Here is an 18,311-nt window from a genome sequence, read left to right as displayed (position 1 = left end):
CAAACAGCTTCAAAACAGCCCTGGAAATAGGTTTTGCTCAGTACACAGCACCAGCAGCCTGGGGCCAGACACAGCCAGGAACAGAACACCCAGGGAGAGCAGGACAGACAGACAGACACCGCTCCCTGTGTGGGACAAACCAACCCCCATGGTGGCCAAACACCGAGAACAAAACAGATTTGGTCTTAAAAATTTTAATACAAAAGAATAACAAAAGCATTTCTGCCAAACCCAGGGCTCACAGCCCCAACGTGAACCAAGAGCAGCCAAACAACACAAGTGTCAGCAGGATTCTTCCCTGTCACAACTTGGTTATCTTGCTCTTAACTCAAGATAAAAACCCAAGTTCCACCCTCAGTCCTGTAAAGCTGTCACTAGGGTTAGGGAGGGTGGTGGGACAGTGAAACTGATCCCTCAGGGACTCATTTAGAAATCCCATTACTTGCAGAAGAGCAGGGAAGGAGGGACAGGGCTGTGACAAAGCCCAGGTGGCCACTGCTGGCAGGAAGAGCTCCCTGTGCCACCCCTTCCACGTTAGGACCAGTATGGCTTTCTCCCAGTAAAGCAGAGGTGCCCCCAGGGGCACAGAGGCTCTTGGAGGCTCTGGCAGGGGCCACAGACACTTGGAGCTCCCCAGGAGTGTTTTGATGGCTGTAAAAGGCTGTGAGAGGGAAGAGCAGCCCCTCGCCTGCCAGTGGATGCATTAGGCACGGAGCAGAGTGGGGGCAGAGGGTTCTTCCAGCTCATTAAGGCACTTCAGCATCAATCCACTTCCTCTGCAGTCTGAATCACAGCCCACTCCCAGTGCTGATTCAGGGGGACAAACGGCTTAAGGCTTCTGGGGTAACAGTGCCCAGGGGGAGCATTTCCAGAGTCTTTTAGTGTTGCTTTATTCCCCAACTCATGCTGGCTGCTGAATGGTTGCAGTACCTGGGGAGAGCAGGTCCTGCTTCATCAGTCCAAGGCAGCAGCACCTCGATGTAAATGCCAGGAGTGGAACTGGCACACCTGCCTGCCTGTGGAATCCAGATATCCCACAAACACTCTGACAACCCTCTGGTCCCACTGGTCCCACAGGACCTGCACAGGGAGGCTATCAGCAAGACCAGGGCATACATTTCCTTTTAGCCACGATTTTAACAGTCACACTTGCATGTTCAGCATTTAACATGCCTGGAAGGCAAATCAGAATTCATCTCCCAGCACCAGAGACCACGGCAGCTCCAGCAAACACAGCATAAAACACATTCCACAAGATCAAAGCTACTGCAAAGCCTGGCACCGAAGCCCTGAATTATCCCAGTCAGCAGCTGAACACTTCTGGCAACACAGCCCCCGACTCCTCACAGACCAGATCAGTCACACATCCTGTACCCGAGCAGAGGGATGGTAAAGTGCTGAATAGGTTTAGGGTTGTGGAGCACAAGACTCCTGAGAGTTTCAAGTCTTCATTCCCTGTCTTACTTTGGGAGTGCTCTTTACTGGGTGATGCAGTTGTCTCCCATGTCCTGAGCGTATCTGTCAGATATTGCAGTCCTCAAGTCCTCCACCTCTTTGTGAAGCTGTTTTACTTCCACCAGTTTCTTGGCCAGTCCATCAGGGCTCAGCAGGTCATCCTTGTCCTTCACAGGGTACTGCACAGCTGTGGGGTCAGAGAAGGGAGGTTCCTCACATGCAGTTCTCAGCAAGGATCGCACGCATTTGCAAATCAGCCAGAAAAACCAACTCACATTTGCAAAAGAGGTTCTACTTAACATTCAGCAATTACAACATGCACCTTTGAAGCAAGCCAACCACAAAGAGCATTCAGAAGCCCAAAACCAGCACTTTCCATGCTCTATATGAGTTATTGAATTCTGCCACAGCACAGAACAGAAGGGTTTGTTCTGCCATCGCTCGAAAGGAAATATACTCACAGTGAATGCCCAGGAGCAGAGAGAGGTTGGGGTCCTTGCCCTGAGCCCTCTGGGTGACAATGCTGTAGACAGACTGTAAATCCTGCAGGCAGCTGGCCAGCTCCCCGTGCAGCTCCTGGGCCAGGCGGGCCGTGTCAGCAGGCAGGGGCTGGGCCGTCAGCTGCGCCTGCCGCAGCTGCTCCTGCAGCGTCAGGTTCTTCTCAATCAGCTCCTGGTTCTGCACGGACAGCTGGACACACGGACACAGCACGTCAGTGGGCACCTGGGGCAGCCCTGCCACACTGAAGGCAGCTGCTCTGTGATGGGAGCAGAGGGCAGGAGCTGGTTTGCATGCAGCCCTCCAGGCCGTGGCTGGAGCAGTGAATGTCACTGCCACACGGGAAGGGAAGCTGCACTGTCCCTGCCGAGGCCAGTGCAGTAAAAGCTTCCAGGAGGTTGTGCACCCCAGCAGTGGCCGTCCTTGCCTCGAGGGCTGCTGCTGGGAGGGGGCTCTGCCCGGCCCTTCAGCCGGGGCTGTGCTTGGGCTCCTGTTCTGCTGCCCCCAGCTGGCAAGCCCGGCCTCCTCCATCCCATCCCCATCAAGTTCCCGAGGCACAACCTGCTTCTCCTGCTTCCCAGCAGGGCACAGCTCCTCTCACAGCCCTGACAGGACAACTGACTAGCAGGAGAGACTGAGCTGCTGACTAAACTCAGGGCCTTGCTCAGAGACAATCCATTGTTCATTCAGTGCTACGCCCGGGCACTCAAGCATCCCCTGACCTCTTTCACGGCAGCCCGGAGCTGCTGCAGAGCATTTTCCCTTCTCATCGCCTCCTCTTTCAGAGCTTGGCTTGTCCCCTCCTCCTGGGCCACCTGTTCTTCCAGGTTCTGGAACAGACCACGGGAACACAGTAAGTCTAACTCATTTCACAGCATATTCTCAAGTCCTAGGTCTCTCCCCATCACCTCTCACCTTGACTTGCAAGGTTAACTGCTCCATCTTCTTCTGCTTTTTGTCCACAATCTGGAATTAAAAGCAGAGGCATCAGGAGTGGCCAGGCAGATGCAGTAATACCACCAGGAATTCTCCTTCTCTTTGCTGTCCATTTACTGCTCTAATCACAGATGCTCTTAGGAGTGGACTTGGATAAAAGGCACCATTAGATTTACCAGCTAAAACCAGACACTGTGTGCTTGTGGTTGTCCTCTCCCCTCTTCTGCATTCTGCAGCTTCTCCCCAGCACTACTGGAGAAGTGTGTGGTTATCACATCCAGAACAGCTTTTGGAACCCTGCAGTGTACAGTTCCAGGAACTGCTGCTTCAGTGCAATTGTGTCTTTAAAAGTCCCCGATTTCCTCTGAGTGCCTGGTGTGACTCAGTGGAAGGAAAAACGTGGGATTCCTGACTGGGACAGCCCCTTACCTTCCTGAGGCAGTCACACTCCTTCTTCAGAGAGTCGTGTTCCATTTTCTGCCTCTCCCCATTCTGGGCAGGGGGTCCTCTCTCTGCATTCTTTGCATACTGCTGCAACTTGTCCTGCAAGCTGCAATGAGCAGAACACCATGGGGAAAAAACAAGTTTTAGTTATGACTCCTCCCTCACTTTAACGAGGGAAACAATATGAGGAGTGAAATTAATTTCATATCAGATATCAGCATTGCCCTGTTTGCATCCCAGTCCCCCACCTGCCAGGGCTGTGCATCACCCTCCTTGTGCAGCAACTCCTGCAGTGCCAGGATGAAGCTGATTCCTCATTCCTACCTGCGCACAGTGGACAGGAGCTCCCTCTCCTTGTGCTTTTGTGTTTCCAGCTGCAGCTCTTGCTCCCTGAAAGCAGCCTGGACATCTCCAAGCTCTCTTTCCACTGCCAGCAATGTTTCCTGCAGGGCAGTGGTCTTCAGTTCAGACTCCTTCAGCTGCAACAAAAGGGGACTAGATGTAACTATAGAAAAGCCACCTGAGCAAGAAGGTAAAGAGCCAGCATTGCAGCTCAGAGGAAGTTTTACCTTCTGACTCTGTTTCTGGTGGTCCTCAAGGGTTGGGAGATCAGCCAGGTATCGTTCCAGGGTCTCAATTCTCTGCTGTCTCTCTCTGTTTTGTTCAGATTCCTTCTGGCATTTCTTTTTAAGGTTATTAATGTGTTTGTCTCTTCCCTTTAACTGCAGGAACAGTTACAGACAAGTTTACTTTATTTAATTTCTTACTTAGTCTTCAGTCTTCCATAAGCCCACTCATTTAGCTTTTTGCACACCACACAGTGCCAAAATACATGATCCCCTTAACTCATTTCTGCTCATTTAGCTAAAGACAGGCATTCTTTTGGTTAAAAGAGGAGGTACTGAAATGCTTCTAACTGCAGGAGGAAAGGCTTTTGCTTGTAAACTCTAGTCTACAACGAGATGAGACAACACCTGCAATTACAGACTGCCACAGAGAAGTTTCACCTCAGCACTACACTGAAAGCACACCTTCCCATCTCAAAGCAACAGGTCATACCCTTTCTTCCTGCTTCTTTAACTCCTCTGCATGTTTCTGCACTGTTTCCTTCAGGGACTCCCGGACCAGCTTCACATCCACCTCTGCAGCAGCCAGCTTCCTCTCCAGCTCAATGTTCTCCTTGCTGAGGCACTCAGTCTTCTCTGTGAACTGTGCCCGGAGGAAGGTGTTCTCCCGCTGCAGCTCCTGCAGGCACAGACAGCCCCTCAATCTGGGGGGTTACAAACTGTCCCTCAGCTGTCCCAGGGCTGTGTCCTCATCCTCCCCAAACACCCCTCAGCACACTCTGAAACAGCACCTGGCAGTGCTGCATCACCAGCACAGCTTTAATCCATCAAAGGAAATCTCAGGGGGCACAGAGGTGATGCTAACTCCACACAAGGGATAATTTATATTCTAACTCTGCACAGTCCTGCTCAGCAAACACCTATTTCTCACTGGCATCTGCTGTACCTGCATCCTCAGCATGTAGATGTCTCCATAGGATGCTGGGCAGCCCAGCAGGGCACTGTGCACCTGCAGCTCACTCTCCCGGACCTTCTGCTCCAGCTGGGAAATGTGCTGCCTCTGTCTGGAACAAAACAGGCAATTCACTGTTCTCAAACCTAGAGAGCAGCAGCACAACACAAACAGAGCCACCACAGCACTGCTGGTCTGCTCAGTGAGGAGCAGAGCACAAACAGAACTCTGCCTCTCAGAGTTCACCTGCAGAGAAAGAAACACTGTAACCTTTTTTACAATTCTCATTAACTTTTCTTCCCTTCCCTCCCTTCAAAACCCTTCCCCCAGTCATGATTACAGATAAAACACAACGCCTTGCATGTTTTGGAGGATCCAGCTTGACTCTGGAGCTTAGGAGTGGAATGAACGGACAACAGATGACTCAAAAAAGGGAAGAAAATGCATTTACAGTCCAGATGTTGAAGGTACTTTTCATTAGGAATTACTTTTCAAAAACCTAGTGCACCACTAGCCTTAGAGAAGAGAAATGTTGTTTTCCAGCCCAAAGTCACAACCCCCAAATTTAAAATAAAGGTCTCAAAGAGCTCCCAGAAAGCCCTTAAGCAAAAGAGGCAGTTATTTTAACATTCCAGGTTAATAATGATGTGAATAGAAATCTTTATCCCTTATAAAACACAGAAAACCATAACTAAAATTCATTTACTTGAGCCCTTCAGGATCATTGTCCTAATTCCAAGAAGGAGAGAAGAGCTCAGGTTGTTCTCTAAGGTCCTTATATTGTTCTTTGCAACAAAACAAGATCAGCTGGGCAAAAGGGACTCTGAGAAATGAGCCTTCCTTGGTACTTTCCAAATGGAAATGGACTGGACTCTCTGAGCCACATGTCAGTATCAAAGCCTCACCTGTCAATGAGGAGCTCTTTCTCCTTGAGCAGGTTTTCATTGGAGTTCAGGATATTGATCCACTGTGCTGGGTCAGGGGCAGGCAGGGATGGGGAATACAGTGAGGAATGGGGGCAGGTGCCTCCATTTTGTAACTGCAAGAGGAGACAGAACAAGGAGGGAGAGGGTTGTGCCCCACAGGGGTAATTGCAACACTGCTGCAGCTATTTTGCACGCTGTGTGCTCATCTGCATGCCAGGGCAGGGCTATTTCAGTCTCTGTTGATGTCCAAGAACAAGAAAGTTTGCCCAAGCACAACTGGAGATTAACAAATAATTTTAGATCACTGTCCTAGCTCGCTGGAAACAATTTGTCTCCATTAGGGTACAGCTGGTGGGAGGTAGTAAACAAACTGTTTCCACCTAATAAACTGCAGTTAGTTTCATGCATTTTTTCAAAAAAAGTCTGTTCTGTAGCTAGGGTTAGGAAAAAGCCATTCTAGACACTGCTTAAAACCTCTTGGCATGCTTTTTCTTCCCAGTTTCTATCAGACAGGGTATTTCAGCTCTTGATCTGGCAGGTGGAGCAGCCCTGTAACATAATCCAGGGCTGCTCTGCACCCGCAGCGTGTCACACGACACCTGTGACACCTCAAGCTGTAAAAACAGACCACGAGGAGCCTTCTGGTGTCACTCAGGGAGAAGCAGCGGACATTTTCCCCCTGGCTCCTTAGTCTGGGACAACAATTCCTGACTACAGAGACAGGAAGGGTTTCAAACTCACAGAGCCCCAGCTGCCTACCTGCATCTGCTCCAGCTGCAGCCGCACTTTGTCCAGCTGCTGTTTCCAGGCACTGAGCTCGCAGCCTCCCTGGTGGGGGTGCACGGTGCAGCCTTCCTGCACCCAGGCTCGGCCTGGGGGAGCTGCCACAGGTTTGGAATAGAAACTGCTGGCCTGGAGTCCCGATGGCATCAGCCTGCTCCCGCTGGGCCACGGCCTGTCCTGCGGCTCGCAGGCTCCGTTGGCCCCCGGCGCCTGCTTGCCCTCTGGCAGCACCTGGTGATGGTCCTTCCCTGCCTCAGAGCTTGGGTTGAACTGCTGGCACCTGTGCAGAGGGTCAGCGCACACGCTGTCCAGGAACAGGGACTGGTTAAGGGTCTGCTCCATGGCAGGGGTGTCGAACTTCCAGGCGCCCTCTGTGAGGGTGTGATTGGTGACAGGAGGCCAGGCGTGCTCACAGCCATTGTCCCCTGAGACCCTGCAGAGACGCAGCAGGTCCCTGGGTGGCACCTGAGAGGACTTCCCGGCGTTCAGGTCCCCGTTCCTGGCGAGCCCTGGGCGGTCAGGGGCAGAGCCTGGCCCGGCAGGCTGTGCAGAGCCCTGGTCCCCTGCAGGGCACAGCTTGGAGGGTGAAGCACCCAGCGTGGAAGGCATAACGTGGGCTGTCGGAATGGTCACCTGGGTTTTGATGGGATGGAATGAAGAACCACTACTGGAGTTGCAAAAGTCTACGGGGAGAAGAAGAGTGATACTCTAATTAAAGTCCTGAAAATACAATCCTCCAGTGAGCTTTCCAAAATGACTTTAAAACCAGCTCCTTTCCCACTGAACACGTCCTCCTAAGCAGCTGCATGACTCAGGCACACCTGTGTTCCCCCTCACTACAAGTTTCAGGAACATGCTGACCTTTTCCTACCACCACAGGAAGAATCCAAGTTTAATCCATATTTTTAATCTACTCTAGTATAATCTTGAATCAATGTTACCTTTCTCTAGGTTTAGAAGTCAAGTCCTTGATACGGAATAAAAAGGCTGAAACTTACTGATGTGAACACTGAGCCTGTGATCCTGCTCTGCCCGTCCCAGAGCTCAGCGACTCCAAAGGGTGAGCAGAGCTAAGAGGAGCCTTCCCCGAGCCCATGATGAGCCTCCAGCATCGCTGACCCCGAGGATCTGACCTTCCAGCTCCTCCAGGACACCACGGCAGAGCCTGTCCCAGAGCTGGGGCAATGGCTCTCACCTACAGCCACAGGAAGTGAGAGAGCTCCCGTCCTGCCAGCAGGGCACCAAACCTGGCTGCAGCAACTCGGGGTTATTCTTAGCAGCTCTCAGATTTCAATGCAGCAACAGCAAGGGCTGAGAAAGGCAAACAGCAAAGTGCCCCTTCCCACTCCTTGTCCTGAGACGTTCTGTGTCACAGGAATTCCAGGTTTGTCCCAGGAACACACACTGGATTTCCTCATGGCTTTGGCCCAAGGCCCATCCCCACGTGATGCTCCAGCAAGTCACCCTCCCACCTGTTTGTACCCTCCAAGCACTGCTACAACAACAAACAAACACTACAATTTGAATACAGCCCAAATCAGACTCTGCAAAGACCAAAACCACGCTACAGGAGAGCTGTCACAATAAAGGCACTCAATCCTTTCCTCACAAACGAGCAGTGAGGGCAGAAAATCTCTCAGCAGAGCTTGGCTGTGCCTGGGGACTCCAGAGAACACCATGCTACTGGGCAGCTGCAAGCACAGGAACCCTTAGCACAGGCAAGAGACAGCACCATTTCCTTTTACAGCCCCTGAATTGATCCCCTGGTGTCAGGAACCCGAGGTCCCTGCCCAGCACGTCACATGGGGGTGCTGCAATCAGCTCCTTGAGCGTGCTGAGGGTCCTCACAACAACATTTCTGACTAATGTACTGAGCTCAGCGTGCCCCAGCCGCAGCCAGGCCTGCAGGTCACCCTCGGCTGTGACATCACCAGTGCCCAGAAGGGTCATTTCCCAAAGGAAATCATCTCCCCTGCCCCCAGCTGCCAAATGGTGCTTTATCATCCCCAGAGAGGCCTGATGGAACACTCAGACATGTGCTCGTGTAGTATTTCCAGCAGTACTTCCAACAGGCAGACCTGCTAAAGCCTCCATTTCACTGGCACATTACTGAGATCTACAATCTTAATAATCCTTCCAAATGTCAATCTCATTCCAAAGGCTCCCTGGCACACAGGGATGTGTGAAGTGTTTTAAGGAACACCACAAAGTCCCTCATTACTGAAAAGAGAATCAATAAAGGTTAAAAAAACAGGGGGAAACGATTGCTGGGACCAGAAATTTCACAGAGTGTGCCTCAGCTGAAGGCCAGGCTGCAGAGCTCTCAGCTCTCACACTGCAGAGCCAAACACAAAAGCATTTTTTGCAACCTAGTGCAATTCACAAATTATTTCCTTAAAGCACAAATTATTTCCTTAAAAAAAAAATTGAAATCACCTGACAGACTTGCTGATAAATCTGTCATTGACCAATAAGAACCAGCAGGTCACCAAGGTGGCTTTTGGTCAGTTAAAAGCCCTGCAGTGAGACAATACCCCAGCTCAGAGACACGGCCAGTCCCCCTCTCCCTTGGTCACATCCCAGCCACCTGGGTTTGAAACAGCTGCAGACCCTGTGCCAGGCTGTGCCCCCCAGGCCTCCCTGTGCCCCAGGGGTGCCCCTCACCCTCGGTGCTGTCTGAGCAGGAGGTGCCAATGCCCCCATCCCTGCTCTCGGCCACGCTGGGACAGCGGCTCAGGGACCTCAGGGACTCCATTGCTGCCTTCCACTCACTCTCCAGGAACTGGCTCCTCTGACAGCTGCTGGGGCCTGCAGAGGAAAAACAGGGGTATTAATGCTTTCATTAAGCCATAGGTAATTACCAGTGCCTCCAAACCCCAAGCTGGTCCTTGCTTCGCTCGCTGAATTCCTGTTAAAAAATTATCTTCTGCTAAAGGAAATGGCAGGAAGCACAGGGAAGTGAAATAACACCAACAGGAGACTAAAAAACAACCTTGGTAAGGAAGTCAGGATGGAGAAGCTGTAAATTATATTCCCATTGATCAGTTTGGTCATGTTACACCCAGCTGGTGCTCTGACTAAAAGGAGCAGCAGCACAGCAAAACTGGGCAATTAAAGAGGCAATTTTGCATTAACTCTAAAGAACTCTCCCAGATTCATCAGCTGTCAGCTCAAGGGAGAAACTCCTTACCAAATGACTGCTGAAAAAACAGGTAAGGGGAGAAAATAAGACTTTTTTGAACAAAAAGCTTCTGGTAGAGAATCTTCTGAGAGCCACGTGTCTCCTCAGAGAAAGTGAAACAGGATCTGAGAGCAGCAGGGCCTTGGAGAAAGGACTGTCCTTACCCAATGGATTCTTCTGCAGCAGCCTCAGGTCTGGATCTTTCTCAGGAGCAGCCATCTTATCTATCTAGAGAGCTGGATAAATGAATAAAAACCTTTTTTAAGTGAGTATAATTCACACCCCGTTCCCACTAACCAAGCAAAGGGGGCACACACAGCAGCTACTCATCAGCATTTGATATTTAATTAGCTTCTTCTCCCAATAATATGTTTTTTCCCTGCAGCAACACTTTAAAAAAACCAAAACAAAACCTTGTAGATTTCCTTTATGCCTGTTTGCACCATTCTCCAGGTATTCAGCAGCACCTTCCTGCTGTTATCTGTGTCTACAGAGACTAAAAATTTCTCTTTAAAAGTCTTAACTCTCAACCAGATCATTTCTGCCCTCTGTAGAGGTCACTGAGCAACTACATGATGAAAAAGTCCTTCAAAAATCAGCCTTTCTGCGCCGTGAATGGCAATCTTTATCTGCACAGAGTTTTGGGTTAATTTATCTATTTCTCTGAGTGCTTCAGACAGTGAATTTCCTGTCTCTGATAATGCAAGTGCAATTCACAAATTACACACTGGAAATTCAAGGCCTCTACAAACCCATACTCAATCCTCACTCAGCAGCTGTCACAGATTTTTGCTGAACTGATTGAAAGAGTTCGGAGAAGACATTAATTCCTAGAAAACATTCATATACACAGATGTTACAACCTAGCAGAAACATTGGGAATACCACAGGATAACGAACCAGAAACAGCATTTTACTCAGCAAAGAAACGAAACGCCTCTACATAAATGCAGTGCTTATTCTGGTTAATTTAGGTGCGGTTAATTTAGGCAGATATAATTGTAGGTAAATTCCGGACGGGATGGAGGTCCCGGTCCTTGAGGGTCGGGTGGGGGGGCAGATCCTGAGGAGCCCCCTCCTGAGGAGGGTCTGGGGGCTCAGCAGCTGACCCAGAGCCGGCGGGGAGAGGGTGTCGGTCCTGTGGGCCCGGTCCCTGAGGGGGGAGCGGGGCCCGGTTCCTGAGGGGCGGCCACGAGGAGCGGAGAGACCGGTCCCGGACGGGCTGGAGGGTCCGGGGTGCGGTGCCGGTGTGGCAGCGGCGCTGCCGGTGCCCGGTGGCGGTGCCGGTACCGTGTGGGTGTGGCTCAGGGTCGGTGTCGGTACCGGTACCGGGTTTTGTCCCTCACCTGCCGCCGCCGCCGCGCCGCTCCCGCCACCCCCGCGCGCCGCGACCGTTACCTCCGCCGGGGGGGGCGTGGCAGACCGCAGGGGAGGGCGTGGCTTCCTGGTGTAACAGCCAATCTAATAATCCGACCACGCCCCTGACGATGCCTCATTGGCTCGCCTGAACGCTGTCCCCTCTCCCGCCGCGAAGGGCTCTGGCGGGGGAAGAGTGGCCGCGAGCGGCACCCGTAGGACGGGCGCTGAGGGGGCTCTGCCCGGGGAAAGGGGGGAGCGGGCGGCGCCTCTGAATCTCCACAGAGATCGCCTGCCAGGAGAGCGGCAGGGACCGGAGGAAACCGCCTCAGGCTGCAGCAGGAGAGCGGCAGGGACCGGAGGAAACCGCCTCAGGCTGCACCAGGGGAGTCCCCACAGCTCCTGCCCGGGGAGCGACAGGACAGGACGAAACCGCCTCAGGCTGCAGCAGGGGAGGGTGAGATTGGACGTCAGGAGGGATTTCTCCATGGAAAAGGTGGTCAAGCACTGGCACAGCCTGCCCGGAGCAGTGGTTGAGTCACCATCCCGGGAGTGTTCAAAAACATGCGGATGTGGTGCTTGGTTTAGTGGTGAACGCGGCAATGCCAGGTTTACAGCTGGACGCAATGATCTTGGAGGTCTCTTCCAGCCTAAACAATTCCGTGATTTGATGATTTCAGTGCCAAGAAAAACCATGGCAGGACCAGGCCCTGTCAACACGTTTATTTACAGAAGAGCCATGGCTGGGCTGGCTGGCAGCACCACAGTGGGCGCTGAAAATCCCCTCCTTGCCGAGCTGCGGCCAAGGCCAGGAAGAATTAAGACTGTCACTTAAAATTAAGGAGCCACATCCCCTGCAGGATGGCCCCTCAGGGGGCTGAGCCTTCCAGAACGTGTTCAGGCCCCGCAGCACAGAGCACCCACCGCGCTCCCAGTCCTGCGGGCACCGGCCCACGGCAGGGCTGGCGGATGTCAGGGCTCAGCTGCCTCTCCAGCACCGCCCTGCTCCTGGCCCTGGCCCTGCTGCCCTGCCCAGCCCTCCCGCAGCTCCTGGTACAGCTCCTGGTGCTGCTCCTTCCAGCGCCTGAAGGTGTCCGAGGTGAGCGCGGCCTCTCCCAGCAGCTGCTCCAGCGCCTGCAGCTCCGCCAGCTTCGCCTGCCCGGAGCAACACCGCAAGTTTTGGGGGGTCAGCCGTGGGCAGGGGGCACTGGGGGGCTCGGGGGGCCGCGGGGTCCCACCTTGAGCGTGCTCTGCAGGGCCCGCACGGCGTGCACCCTCTCGTTGATGTGCGGGTTCCTGTTGCGCCGCAGGAAGGACTTTCGGCACTGCTCCTGCGTCAGGACCCGCCGCTGCCCCGTCAGGGACACCCCGCCCTGCCGCAGGCACCGCGCCAGGCTCTCCAGATCCTCCCCGCCGGGCTCTGGGCAGCGAACAGGGGGCACTGCAGCGGGAGGGCAGCCCCCAGACCCCGCGGGGCTCCCCCGTGCCCCGAAGGCGTGGGATCGTGGAGTGGTTGGGCTCGGAAGGGACCTTAAAGATCATCTTGTTCCACCCCTGCCATGGCAGGGACACCTCAAACTGTCCCAGGCTGCTCCAAGCTCCATCCAACCTGGCCTTGGGCACTACCAGGGATCCAGGGGCAGCCACAGCTGTGAGCCCTGTGCCAGGGCCTGCCCATCCTCACAGGGAAGACTGTCCTTCTAAACCAGCTCCTTCTGAATCAATCTAAACCTTCTCTTTTTAGTTTAAATCCATCTCCCCTTGCCCTGTCACTCTGTGCCCTCATAAAAAAATCCCTCTCCATCTTTTCTGCAGGCTCCTTCATCCCGAGATGGTTCACACCCAAACGCACCCCGGCTCGAGTCCCCCTAGCACACCCAGAGGCAAAAGGGAGGGACACAAGGTGACAGGGGGTCAGATGTCCCCCCCTGCACCTACCCATGGGGGAGCAGGGCCGGGGGCTGCCCTGGGGGCTGCTGGCTGGGGAGAGCTGTGCCTTCTCCGGGGTGTTCTGCAGCCTCTTCCTTGGCTGGGAAAGAGATGGGGCAGCAGGTGAGACAAGGAACTCTGACTCTGTCCCCAGGTGTCCCCCAGGGCCACTCACCGAGTCAGATCCATGCCTGGGGGAGGACTCATCGTCAGGGTCCTCAGCTTCTGTCTCACTGTAGCAGTCTAGAGGCCACAGAAGACAGAAATTCCCTCCCAGGGCTGAGAATCATCCCAGCCACCCCTCAGGGAGCGTTTGTCACATCCCCCAAAACCTGGGCCAAGCTCCCAGTGGCACCACTACGCCATGGGGACCCCCCTCCCACTGCTGCCAGCCTGGGGTGGCCTCCTTACCTTCCTCCTTGTCTGGGACTGCCTGGTGGGCCAGCGTGTGCTTTGTCTTGGCTGCTACCAGGCGACTGACCCACCTGGGGAGGGAAAGGATGGGCACACAGGCAGGAGGCTCCTGGCCAGCCCGGGGTGCTGGGGCCAGTGCTGGCCCTTGGCTCTGTTACTCACATGCTCAGGTCAGCCAAGGTTTCAGCAGCAAACACAAAGGGCTTGTACGTCTGGTGGCACAGCTGGAACACGCTGAGGACAAGGGGGTGGCTGCCTGTGCTGCTGTGGTGACACAGGGCCAGCCCCCAGCCCCCTCCAGCCTCCCCAGCCCTGCAGCCCCCCCCATCCCAGCCCAGATCACCCCAGTAACATAGTGCAGGCCTTGCTCAGAGTGTGGGCACAGGTGCCAGCCCTGTGGGGACCTCACCAGCCCCGTGGGGACATGCAGGTCGTTCCCAGCAGGACACATCAGCACGTGGCCTTGGCACAGCATCCCCCCCTTTTCCACCAGCAGCTGGGGGTGAAAGTGAGCCAGACCCCACTCACTATTTCTTCTTCTGCTCCCTGGTGCTCTCCAGGTTGTAGGTGGCCACGTTGATGAGTCCTGCAGCCCTCTCATCCTGCAGGTCAGGGACAGCCATGTGGGGCACCACCCCGGGAAACGCCAGCTGCCCAGGAGGGGACAGGGCCACCCCGTGCCCCCACTCACGTTGGGGTGGTTGTACCAGTAGAGCGTGTGGCCCTTGAGCACAACCCAGCACCGCTTCCACTTCTGGGCCATGAAGCCCACGTGCTCCTTCTTCTTGAGGAGCCACCCGTCGCAGTCCACCCGGCCCAGGTCCTGGCACGAGACCCGCCGGCGGCTCAGCCGGGTCGCCACTCCTGCACCACGGCCCGGGGGGTCAGGGCAGGGCAGGGCAGGGGGAGCAGAGCCCCCCGGGACAGCCCCAGCCCTGCTCAGCCCAGCCTGGCAGGGCTCTGCTCACCTTTAGCTCTGCGTCCCGTGCTGGGGCTGCCCTGGGTGGGAGACAGGTGAGATTTTAGTGACAGGGCAGGGCAGTGTTTGCTGAGCACCCCCCAGCAGCACCACAGCCCTGAGGGACCCCCATAGGGATCCCCAATCCACACACTCACAGCAGGGGCTCAAGGGGAACCTCTGACACCCCCCAGCATGTCCCCCCAGCCCTCACCTCTTCAGGGCTGGGCTCTGCTCCCCCAGCCCCCGTGGCAGGGGCTGCCCCGGGGCTCAGCTCTGTGGCACGGGGTTCAGTGGCAGCAGGGGTGCTCGAGGGGGTGCCCAGGGGGGTGTCCAGGGGGGTGTCCAGGGCGCTGCCACTGTCCCACACCTCCTCTGCAGCACCTGTGAACAGCGAGCAGGGCTGCAGCCTCGTGTCCTGGGGGAGCTGCTCTCTCCCTGGCCAGCCCCTGTTCCCATCCTACCCTGTCCAGACGGGCCCGGCAGCTCCTCCACAGCTGCCCCGGGCAGCCTCAGATCCCGCTCGTCCTCTTCCTGCTCCTCGTCAGTGACGGGATCCGGGACAGACTCTGGTCCCGAGTCCAAGTCGGCCGCAACGCTGGGAGGAAAAGGGGACCCGTGAGCCACCGAGCTCCGGGAGCGCCGCCGGGCTCCCCGATCCACCTGGGGCTGGGGCACCCCCGGCGCTGCCTGCCCCGGGAGCGGGCTGGAGGGGGCGCGGAGGCAGAGCTCCAGCCCCGTTCCAGCGGGCTGCCCGCCTCGGCTGCTGCCCGCGCTGCCGCTGGCTCTCCGCACGCCTTTCCATTCCGGGAGGGGAGAAGGGTCACGGCTAAATATAGTTCAACCCCACTAAAACGTTACCAAGTGAATGAATTACAAACTCCCCTTTTTGTCATTCCTTAAGACTCCTGTCAGCTTCCCGGGCTGCTCACAGGCAGCTGCTGCACTGCTGGCACCTCTCCCCCTAAACAGGGCTGGGAAAGGGCCCCGGGTGCACCCAAACGTCTCCTTGCTGGCCAGACTGGGGGTGTTGGGATGTCGGGATGGGACTCACCTGGAGGTCAAGGACACAGGGCTGCCTGGGCTCTCACCACTCCTGGTGCCAGGGCAATCTGCAGCATCCAAAAATGCTCCTGGGGGCTGTGGATGGAGCGTCAGTGCCAGCCCCATCCCACCATGCACCCCAGAGCTTCAGGAATCTCCAGGGTGATGGGAGATGCCCAGCTCTGAGCATCTCTGCCTGACTCCCAGCACGGCCCAGTGCGGCACTGGGGCTGGACTGGGAGCACTGGGATCGCTCACCTGCTGCCTGCGAGAGGGGGGGGAGCCAGGCAGCTCGAGGGGGATCTTCTTCAGCACCAAAGTCACCCTGTTGCCCTTCTCCAGCAGCTTCCTCGCCAAGTTGACAGGTGTCCAACCCACCTGCAAATCCTGGGTGAGCTGTGGGCCACTGCCCCGGCCCCACGGACGCTTCATCCTCCAAACCCACCCCTGCCACAGATCCCACATCCCCCAAATCCTCCTGGCAATAGCTCCTGTGTCCCCCAGACCTTCCCCAGCCATGGCTCCTGCTTTTTGCTGCTCATAACTCCTGCATCGCCCACCTGAGCCCTCCCTGCCAAGCCCAGCAGCACCCTGGGGCCCTGTCCCCGACTCACCACCACCTGCTCGTTGACCTGCACGATCTCGTCCCCGGGCAGGATGTGGCCCCCGTGGGCAGCCAGGGCCTGGGCAGAGATGGGGGACAGTGGGGTGCCCACTCCTGGGTTCCTTCCCTCCCTCCCAAGCGAATCCCACTGAGGATCTCTCCCGGTCAGAGAGAACCAGGGGGGTTAACCATTAACCCGACTGCACAGCACCCCTGGAGCTGCTGCTGGGGTCGGGCTGCAGAGGGGGCTCCCCCACGCCCAGGCTGTGCTCACTCGTGGGATGAGTTGCACGGGCTCAGCCACATTCTCTGGGTCAGGGCAGGGCAGATTAGGGTCCTAATCTGGATCCCATGGAGGAGGGGTGCTCCCCACAGGGCATAAAAGGGGTGACTGAGGGGCAGGGGGTGACAGGGCCCCTCACTCACCTCTGGGGTGGTGGCAGACACGAAGTGCAGGCAGGAGCTGGTGGAGGTGATCTCAAAGCCCTGGGGGGGGGCAAGATGGGGGTTTGAGCAGGGGGCTGAGGGTGCCGAGGCAGAGGGGGGCCCTGGGGCGAGGGGACTCACCAGTCGGGCGGTGAGGAGTGCCTGGGGGCTCCCCAGAAGATCAGAGGGTGGTGTTGGGGTCTCAGGGGATCCTGGGGGGCTGCTCCATTGGCTCTGGGGCAGCGTTGGTGTGTCAGGGGATGTTGGGGGACTCTGCCACAGGCCGAGGGGCAGTGTTGGGGTGCTGGGGGACGTCGGGGGGCTGCCCTGTGGGCTGGGGAGCAGCGCCAGCCCCACGCGCTGCAGCACAGCCCTGCGGTCCAGCAGCGCCGGGGGGCTGCAGCCCACGATGCTCTCGCAGATGCCCTCGATGTGCTGGCACTGGGGGTGACAGTGGGGGTGAGGGGGGCCCCGGCAGCCCCCCCGGGCCTGCCACCCCCTCCTCACCCAGCACTCACAATCTGCAGGATCCCGCTGCTCCTCTCAGCCGCAGGAAGGTCCTGGGGGACAGGATGTGGGATGAGCACCATGGGGTGGCTCCAACCCAGCTGGGGGGTCCCTGTGGGGAACCCCCTGCACCCCATGTCCCCTCAGCAGAGCTCTGGGGTTCAGGAGAGCAGCCAGCCCCAGGCACTCACTGCCTGCAGCGTCTCTGCCAGCTGGGCACACAGCAGGATGATGTCCCGGCTGGCTGAAAAGTCGTTGAGGGTGGAGAACAGGTACCTGGGGGGAAGACAGAGCTCAGCCCCCGGGCTGGGGGGCACCCAGCACCCAGGGGTGCCCTCACCTGCCCCAGACCTGTTGAGCCAGGAGAAGAGTTCCTTGGCAGCCCCGACCAGGTCGATGACTCGGGCCAGGAGGGTGAGGGAAGGTGGCTGGGGGGCGTCCCCTGCTGACAGCCCCCCCTGCACCAGGCTCTGGATGCCCTGCGCCAGCTCCTGCAGCCTCTCCGTCAGTGTCCGCAGGCTGGTGCTCGCCAGCCCTGTGTCCTGGGGGATCAGGAGTGCCAGGGGATGGAGAGGCAGGGTGGCATTCAGGGTGTCACCTTCACCCAGCCCACAGTGCCCTCATGTCCTTCCCTCTGCCCAGCTCAGGGTCTCCTCAGAGCCCCTCTCCACTGAGCCCAGGGTGCCCCTGTGTCCCCACCTCTGTGACCCTTCCACCCAGCCCAGGGTGACCCCACATCCTCGTCCTTCAGCCCAGGGAACCTCCATGTCCCCCTGCTCCTCCCTAGGATGCCAGCACTCACCAGGTTACAGAGCTGCTCCACAGCCTCCAGCAGCAGCTCCTGGTGTCCCACGGGCCGCACGCCCAGAGCCTCCAGGACCCCCGAGTCCAGCCCCAGCAGGTCGGGCCCCGAGAGCCCCCAGGCCTCGAAGGGGTACCCCTGCACCGCCGCGTCCAGCCCTGCCACAGATCAGACCCCCTGGCAGTGTCCCCAGGCCGCGTGACCCCAGGGGTGACCCCTGGCTGATGGCAGGGTCCTCTCCACCCAACGAGTTCACCTGGCCTCGGCCTAACCGCCCCCCGCCGCCCAGGGAATGCCCCTCCCGGGGAGGAGCAGAAGGACGGGAAGTACCGCCACCCCCAGCCACACGTCCCCAGGCTGGGGACACCCCACCCCAGAGCCCGAGGACAGCCAGGGACTCACCTCGGAGCCAGGCGGCCACCTGCGCGGGGCCCCAGGAGCGCACGGGCTCCATGGCGGCGGGCCCCGAGCGGCGGCGGCCCCGGAGCGGCGGCGGGCCCCGGAGCGGCGGCGGCCCCGGAGCGGCGGCG

At 57.1% G+C, this 18,311-nt stretch overlaps 2 protein-coding genes across 5 annotated transcripts; both read right to left on the bottom strand.

Annotated features, from left to right (window-relative positions):
• Positions 1–178: 178 nt before the first annotated feature.
• Positions 179–11,171, bottom strand: CEP85 (centrosomal protein 85). Of its 2 annotated transcripts, XM_059868555.1 has the most exons (14): positions 11,088–11,171; positions 9,906–9,977; positions 9,225–9,368; positions 6,537–7,243; positions 5,757–5,890; positions 4,846–4,963; positions 4,393–4,578; positions 3,903–4,055; positions 3,658–3,812; positions 3,319–3,439; positions 2,869–2,919; positions 2,676–2,783; positions 1,917–2,145; positions 179–1,642 (listed from the first exon to the last, which is right to left on the bottom strand). In XM_059868555.1, the coding sequence occupies exons 2-14, from the start codon at positions 9,958–9,960 to the stop codon at positions 1,479–1,481; spliced, it is 2,325 nt and encodes a 774-aa protein (XP_059724538.1). In that variant the 5' UTR covers positions 9,961–9,977; positions 11,088–11,171; the 3' UTR covers positions 179–1,478. The 2 variants fall into 2 exon arrangements, with proteins under 2 accessions (XP_059724538.1, XP_059724539.1); XM_059868556.1 differs by lacking the exons at positions 9,225–9,368; positions 9,906–9,977; positions 11,088–11,171 and adding an exon at positions 7,559–9,147.
• A 634-nt stretch (positions 11,172–11,805) lies between these two features.
• Positions 11,806–18,302, bottom strand: CNKSR1 (connector enhancer of kinase suppressor of Ras 1). Of its 3 annotated transcripts, none has more exons than XM_059868551.1 (21): positions 18,184–18,302; positions 17,782–17,939; positions 17,331–17,521; positions 17,171–17,255; positions 16,991–17,032; positions 16,614–16,913; positions 16,473–16,532; positions 16,057–16,125; positions 15,701–15,820; positions 15,453–15,538; positions 14,863–14,996; positions 14,613–14,782; positions 14,409–14,439; positions 14,132–14,304; positions 13,969–14,042; positions 13,603–13,674; positions 13,438–13,511; positions 13,202–13,269; positions 13,036–13,126; positions 12,336–12,517; positions 11,806–12,252 (listed from the first exon to the last, which is right to left on the bottom strand). In XM_059868551.1, exons 1-21 carry the CDS (start codon positions 18,233–18,235, stop codon positions 12,070–12,072), a joined length of 2,415 nt encoding a protein of 804 aa, XP_059724534.1. In that variant the 5' UTR covers positions 18,236–18,302; the 3' UTR covers positions 11,806–12,069. The 3 variants fall into 3 exon arrangements, with proteins under 3 accessions (XP_059724534.1, XP_059724537.1, XP_059724536.1); XM_059868554.1 differs by having other exon boundaries at positions 12,336–12,428; XM_059868553.1 differs by having other exon boundaries at positions 12,336–12,393.
• Between the last annotated feature and the right edge of the window lie 9 nt (positions 18,303–18,311).

Source organism: Haemorhous mexicanus, chromosome 27, assembly GCF_027477595.1.
Source record: "Haemorhous mexicanus isolate bHaeMex1 chromosome 27, bHaeMex1.pri, whole genome shotgun sequence".
NCBI lineage: Eukaryota > Metazoa > Chordata > Aves > Passeriformes > Fringillidae > Haemorhous > Haemorhous mexicanus.
The sequence above is the reverse complement of the archived record's forward strand: the minus strand, read 5'-3'. Positions and strand labels throughout refer to the sequence as shown.

Coding starts and splice junctions, on each gene's coding strand:
- CEP85 (XM_059868555.1), bottom strand. CDS start 9,960: ATGGCTGCTCCTGAGAAAGATCCAGACCTGAGGCTGCTGCAGAAGAAT. Junction 4,579..4,845: donor TCTACATGCTGAGGATGCAG/GTACAGCAGATG, acceptor CTGTGCCTGCAG/GAGCTGCAGCGGGAGAACAC. Junction 3,813..3,902: donor ACCAGAAACAGAGTCAGAAG/GTAAAACTTCCT, acceptor CTTTTGTTGCAG/CTGAAGGAGTCTGAACTGAA.
- CNKSR1 (XM_059868551.1), bottom strand. CDS start 18,235: ATGGAGCCCGTGCGCTCCTGGGGCCCCGCGCAGGTGGCCGCCTGGCTC. Junction 13,512..13,602: donor ACCTTGGCTGACCTGAGCAT/GTGAGTAACAGA, acceptor TTCCCTCCCCAG/GTGGGTCAGTCGCCTGGTAG. Junction 12,253..12,335: donor CCCTGCAGAGCACGCTCAAG/GTGGGACCCCGC, acceptor TGCTCCGGGCAG/GCGAAGCTGGCGGAGCTGCA.